This window comes from Cyprinodon variegatus, unplaced genomic scaffold, assembly GCF_000732505.1.
Source record: "Cyprinodon variegatus isolate N-32 unplaced genomic scaffold, C_variegatus-1.0 Scaffold645, whole genome shotgun sequence".
NCBI classification, from domain to species: Eukaryota; Metazoa; Chordata; class Actinopteri; order Cyprinodontiformes; family Cyprinodontidae; genus Cyprinodon; species Cyprinodon variegatus.
The window spans coordinates 228,926-235,505 of NW_015151098.1; the positions used below are offsets into that span (position 1 = coordinate 228,926).

A 6,580-nucleotide genomic window follows, 5' to 3' on the forward strand; every position below is an offset into this window, starting at 1 on the left:
AGAGGGTTGTTGTTAACATGATCTACAGTAGCAGCTCTTAATGTGGGGCTTTTACTTCCTGGGAGTCGTCAGTCGGGGTGTCAGGGTTTGGTTTGAGGTTTTGAGGACCCAAATGCAGAGGTGAGGAGGCAGAGGTGAGTTCTTGAAGATTTAATTAAATAACTGAGGCAAAAATCCAGGGGAAAACTCACGTGGGGAGCCAGGAAAAGACGAGGAAACAGCACTGAGTAACTGCACAGGGAGAGTATATATAGAGGACACAACAAAGACAGGAGTCAGGACCGATGAGCTGATTGGGAGCAGGTGTGAACAGAGGATTCTAGAAGGGAGCTGGGGAAAAGGAGACCAACACAAGAGGGCAGCAGTGGGAAAACAAGAAATACATCCAGAAAACACCACAAAATAGGAATTAAACCTATAAAACTAGAAAACAAAGAAAAACATGGATCAAAGTGAAGCTGAAAACTCAAAAGAAAACTTAAACACAACTTAGTGCATCTTTGCTTCTTTGACACAAACAGTCTATAGATCCTCAGTATGCTAACTTATTAAAAAACTAAAACATTCTTTGCTGTACTCAAAACTTTTAGGACTAGTGTGTTACTTCTTGAATATTTCAACGCTCCAAATGGCTGGGAAAATTGTTCAATATTGCTTTTTATAGAATGTCTTTTCTCATTTCACGTTATGCTGCCATTATTCTCTTTTGCAGGTGTTTCACATGACGTATGATCTGGCCAGTGCTATGGTACGTATCATGAACCTGATTGGCATGATGCTGCTGCTCTGCCACTGGGATGGATGTCTCCAGTTTCTGGTGCCGATGCTGCAGGACTTTCCTCCGGACTGCTGGGTCACTCGGAATAAGATGGTGGTAAGTGGATCAGGAGCAGGTTAGGTTGCCTTAAAATTAAAGTATATGTTGTATTTTTACCTGCAGACTTAACATTAAGAGCTGACTAAATATTTAGTCTTTGGTTTTCTCAGGTTTTTTTAGGCTTTATTACGGTCTTTGTAATAATATTTGGAAGATGCTGGTGAAGATTCTCAGTCATCCAGGTCATAGTTATTCCAAAAAAGTTAAAATCAATCCACTGGACTTTGTTTCCAAGTTTGAAGACGTTTCTCTTCCCATGCAGGAAGCTTTTTTAATTCAAAATGTCAGAAATAGCGTTGAGTTCCAGGTTTTATCCAGCAGCCCAACAAAGCCTTATTTTTGTTTAGAAAACATGCAAATTGAAACGGAAGAACGGGTCCACCCCTTTGGAACGGGGGTCGTTTGGCTTCTTTGTTAGCCTGCAATCCCCCATACCTGTCTATGTCTCTGAAAGGGGGGTCGTTAAAGGGAATTGTTGGCCTGGCTGAACAGGTGAGGTTTTCTGTTCCCCTGTAAAGGGATTGGGGTTGCGATAATAGCGGGAAGGGATCCCTTCAGATCATTTCAGAGACATAGACAGGTATTGCAGGCTAATAAAAGAAGCCAAGCGGTGGACTGGTTCTTCTGGTTCAATTTGTATGTTTTCTAAACAAAAACAAGGCTTTGTTGGGGTACTGTATCAAGCCTGGAACTCAATGCTATTTCTGACATTTTCAATTGAAAAAGCTTCCTGGATGGGAAGAGAAACGTCTTCAAACTTAGAAACAAAATCCAGTAGATTTTTTTTTTTTTTTTACTTTTTTGGAATATTTGGAAGACATCATGCAAATAGTATGTCCTCTTTGCCATGTTTATGTGTGACCAACTGATAGGATAATCAGAGAATTGATTGGTAAAACAGAAGCTAAAGTAGGTGCTGTGGTGATATTAGGAACACTAAACGAATGCAGTGATGATTTAGCAGGATAAAATGGCCACCACCTGCACTCAGTTTCTAAAACTCTCAACAAAGCTCCCACAGGCGATGCTGCAGCAGCACTGCCGCATTCTTACTGATGAACTTTTTCTTTCCGCCCCCACGTCTCCACCAGAACGACACCTGGGGTCAGCAGTATTCCTATGCCTTGTTCAAAGCCATGAGTCACATGCTTTGCATTGGGTACGGCCTGTACCCACCCATCGGCATGGGAGACGTCTGGCTCACCATCCTCAGCATGATCGTGGGCGCTACCTGCTTTGCCATGTTTGTGGGGCATGCCACAGCTCTCATTCAGTCCTTGGACTCCTCAAGGAGACAGTACCAAGAAAAGGTGAGATTCTTTTCTTGTATAAGTTGAAGTATTAAAATATCTTTGAGCTGCAGACTTAATAGAGAAATGCACTGATCAAAGAGAACAATGAAAGGATATTATATCATCCCCATTTATATATCCAAGCACATGTCCTTAAAATGGATGAAACTCAAAATAAATATAAAAACAAATGCTTTTTGATTCATTCTCTAGTGAATCTTAAGTCGCAGGAAAAACGTTTCTCTGTAAATCTTTTTGTTCATCATCTTTTTATATTTTTTGTTGTATTTTTATCTTTAATGGCATCTTGCTTTAACTCTTTGTACTCTATATAAGCTACAGAATTTCCCTGAAGGAGTAATTCCAAGGGAGAATATAACAGTTTCCTTCCCCTGATCGACTGACTGATATAAAACGTACCTAAAACTTATATACTTAAAAGCTCTCCTAAAATTATTTGCAAAAAAGGTTGAAAATCATGTATCATTTCCCACCAAGGCACAAAAATGCAAATATTTACGTTGATATATTTAATAAAATTCCAATAAAATACTTTCATTTTGGTTGCAAGGCTTAAACATAAGGGAAAATGAACTAATAGGAACAGTTTTCATTCATTATACTAAGATAAAATATGACCATTTAAAAAATATGGGATGCTGTTTTAAAAGTTAAGCAGTCAAAAATTAGGAGCAATATTTATGGTTGTTTAGCGTGTTTTATAACAAAATAAAGTTCCAATATTTAGCTGAAAACTAAATATTTAATTTGTTAAATAAATATTTAATTTTGAGCAAAATATTTAGTCTGCAAATGAAATACATTAAAAAATTTTTAAATAAATATCTAGTTCCAAACTGAATATTTAGTTTTAGTTTGTTAAATAAATATTTAGCTCCAAACTAAATATTTATCTAACAACCTAAATAGTTAGTGTGTTGAATAAATAATTAACTCCAAATTAAATATTTATTTAGCAAACTAAATATTTGGCTAGCTTGCTAGCTTGGTGCTAGCTAAATATTTAGCTTGTTAAATAAGTATTTCATTTGGAGCTAAACATTTAGTAAGAAAATTTAATGTAAATAAATATTTAGCTCCAAACAAAATATTTGGTTTGTTATCTCCAAATTAAGTATTTATTTAGCAAACTAAGTATTCAGCTTGCTAGGCTGGTGCTAGATGCTAGCTAAATATTTAGTTTGTTAAATAAATGTTTAATTTTGAGCTTAATATTTAGTTTGCAAATGAAATACATTACATTTTTTTAAAATAAATATCTAGTTCCAAACTGAATATTTAGTTTTAGTTTGTTAAATAAATATTTAGCTCCAAATTAAATATTTATCTAACAACCTAAATACTTAGTGTGTTGAATAAATAATTAACTCCAAATGAAATATTTATTTAGCAAACTAAATATTTGGCTAGCTTGCTAGCTTGGTGCTAGATGCTAGCTAAATATTTAGCTTGTTAAATAAATATTTAATTTGGAGCTAAACATTTAGTTAGAAAATTAAATGTAAATAAATATTTAGCTCCAAACAAAATATTTAGTTTGTTATCTCCAAATTAAGTATTTATTTAGCAAACTAAGTATTCAGCTAGCTTGCTAGCTTGGTGCTAGCAAAATATTTAGTTTCGTTCAATAAATGTTTAATTTGGAGCTAATTATTTACTGAACAAACAAAATATTTAGTTTGGAGCTAAATATCTATAAAAAATACAACTAAATATTTAATTTGCAAACTAAATATTTAGCTCCAAACTAAATATTTATTTAACAAAGTAAGATTATTATTAATGAATGAATGACATACTGAAAAAATTACTTGGAAAAAAAATAAGCCCCTTTTTTTTAAAACACTCTAAATAACCATAAATATTGCTCCTAAATTTTTTGACTGCATAAATTACAAACTGCAACCCATATAAAACGGGGTCAAAATCTGCATTTTTATTAGTTGATAGAATTAAAACACACACACACGCCTCAAATCTATTCATATTGGGCCTCAAGAGCTGTTAGGGTTTTTTTTCTGATGTGGAATAGAAGACAAAAACGTCCAGAGAACCAGCAGAGGAAGAGCTCATTGACTGATGTACACATCCGCTGATGTGACAGATAAAAAGAGACAGATATGGCACAGATTAAAATCAGAGGAGCAGAGGCTTATGGCAGGAAGCGCCATACGTCGACTGGCTGCTGTGATGGTCGGCGCTGCTCCGCTGGTGGAGAACACTGCTGAAGGACACGCTGGTTAATGTCATTAGCTGCAGGCTGCAGAGCACAACTGTAATTGTCAGATGGGGCAGAGCCACAACAGCGCGCTGTGAGCAGGTTTCACAGATGGCCTGACAGTCGACTGTTAACATAATGAGATACATTATAGTCCACCTCTGAGCCGGCACATTAATCAGGTTAATATATTCATTCTATGACTTTGCATTTCGTCTTTGCAGGAGAAGCATTTGCTTAAAACCTGCACTGGAAAAATTATCTAGAAATATGTAAACATTTCTTAAATTAAGTGTATTTACCCTTAATTTCAGTAGGTAAATGAGATAGTTTGCTAATTGAACGAGTATTTTTACTCTTAAAATAAGATAATTAGATAACATGCACTTATTTTTTCTTATTTTATGTGTAAATTGTCTTGTTCCATTGGAAAAATGTCTCTTTTACCTCCTTAATCCAAGAACAAAGGCACTTATTTTAAGAAAAAATGCCTTATCTAGATGTCGATTATTTCCCAATGTGTCTGATTCTTGGTTATAAACAGCTTTGACTAGTTAAAATGTGGTTGTTTTGTTCCAGTATAAACAAGTGGAGCAGTACATGTCCTTCCACAAACTCCCCGCTGATATGAGGCAGAGGATCCATGATTATTACGAGCACCGTTATCAGGGGAAGATGTTCGATGAGGAGAGCATCCTGGAGGAGCTGAACGAGCCGCTGCGAGAGGTCAGCTTTCATCTGAACACAGCTGGTTCCACGTTTAATGACAGTCCAGCTGAATTTGGTTTATATAAGTTGTACCACGTCAGCATAAATTAAAGCATGTCGCTCTAAATGAGACTCAGATAATTATTGATTTAATCCAATATGCCTGCCACACTTTCCATGATAATGTTAATAGTCTTGTAATCTGATTAGTAACGGTCGTATGAGAGCCGAGAACCTTATTAACGGAGCGCTAAGCTGCTTTTATAATGATTGAAACGTACGCATGTGATACAGGCGCTCTGAATGCATCAGCTCTGCATTAAATAAATAGATTAACAAGCGTTTTTCCTCTGTTTCCTCAGGAGATCATCAACTTCAACTGTCGCAAACTGGTGGCGTCCATGCCTCTGTTCGCCCACGCCGACCCCAACTTTGTCACCTCCATGCTCACCAAGCTGCGCTTCGAGGTCTTCCAGCCGGGCGACTACATCATCAGGGAGGGGACCATCGGGAAGAAAATGTACTTCATCCAGCACGGCGTGGTCAGCGTCATTACAAAAAGCAGCTCAGACACCAAGCTGACCGACGGCTCTTACTTTGGAGGTGAAGTCCACCTTGCTGGATGCTCCACAGAGGGGGAGGGAGGAGATAAGGGGAGGGGGGGTGAGGCTCTTTTAATGTGTGACTGTAAGATTTATTTTGATTTAGTTTGCACAGGCTCTCAACAGATTAACTTCCCCCGACCATTACATCTGGTTAAAGTCGTCATCTCCTTAAAAGGCCTCGGGACTAAGAGCAGCAAAGCTCTGTGATCTTTGAGTCCATGTGGAGTTTTGTCCCTTGTTTAAAGCTTAAAACCCTGAACTTTCTGGCTGTTTTTATCTGCATCACCTCGACTTTTAAAGGTTTGCTGCAAAGCCACGCACTGTCTAAAGTTACTGTCAATATTTCATTAGATTTCTTTCTGATTTTTCAAAGATTTCTATGTGTAAAGTTAAAGGAAATGTACAAAACAGATCTAAGCATAAAAAATTAGATCATAATGTAGACCATGTGAGTTCGTTTTGGTATTGTCCACATGCCTGAAAAAAAAAGGCAAGCGGTTTATGTGAAATGGTTCATTTTTTTCCCCCTTTTTTTAATGGGGCATTATTTTCTTTTCTGATCTGGCATGACAGATGAGGTCAGGACAAACTGTAAGCTGCAGAAATTGCATTAAGAACTCCATCTGTGGGGGTTCGGAGGCATCAGGCGGTCCAGGTTTTATCGCGTCACTCTAATATCACTGTTTCTCACTTTGCTTTTAGAAATGGATCTAAATCGACATGAACTCTTTAGCTGTGCAAAACAGATCTTGCATAAGGAATGAGCAGGGGCGGGTTTAGGTAATTTGGGGCCCTAGGGAAAGACAGGCAGGGGTCCCTTTGAATTGAGAAGAAAACACATAAAACAGCCCCAGATAGA

The 6,580-nt window shown here is 37.2% G+C and overlaps 1 protein-coding gene across 1 annotated transcript in view; it reads left to right on the forward strand.

Annotated features, from left to right (window-relative positions):
* LOC107096727 (potassium/sodium hyperpolarization-activated cyclic nucleotide-gated channel 3-like) overlaps positions 1 to 6,580 on the forward strand; it is a 36,417-nt gene that overhangs the window by 20,708 nt on the left and 9,129 nt on the right. The window contains exons 3-6 of the mRNA XM_015393505.1: positions 713 to 874; positions 1,969 to 2,187; positions 4,988 to 5,134; positions 5,479 to 5,719. Coding sequence (XP_015248991.1) covers positions 713 to 874; positions 1,969 to 2,187; positions 4,988 to 5,134; positions 5,479 to 5,719 — 769 coding nt within the window. The remainder of the gene's footprint in view (positions 1 to 712; positions 875 to 1,968; positions 2,188 to 4,987; positions 5,135 to 5,478; positions 5,720 to 6,580) is intronic.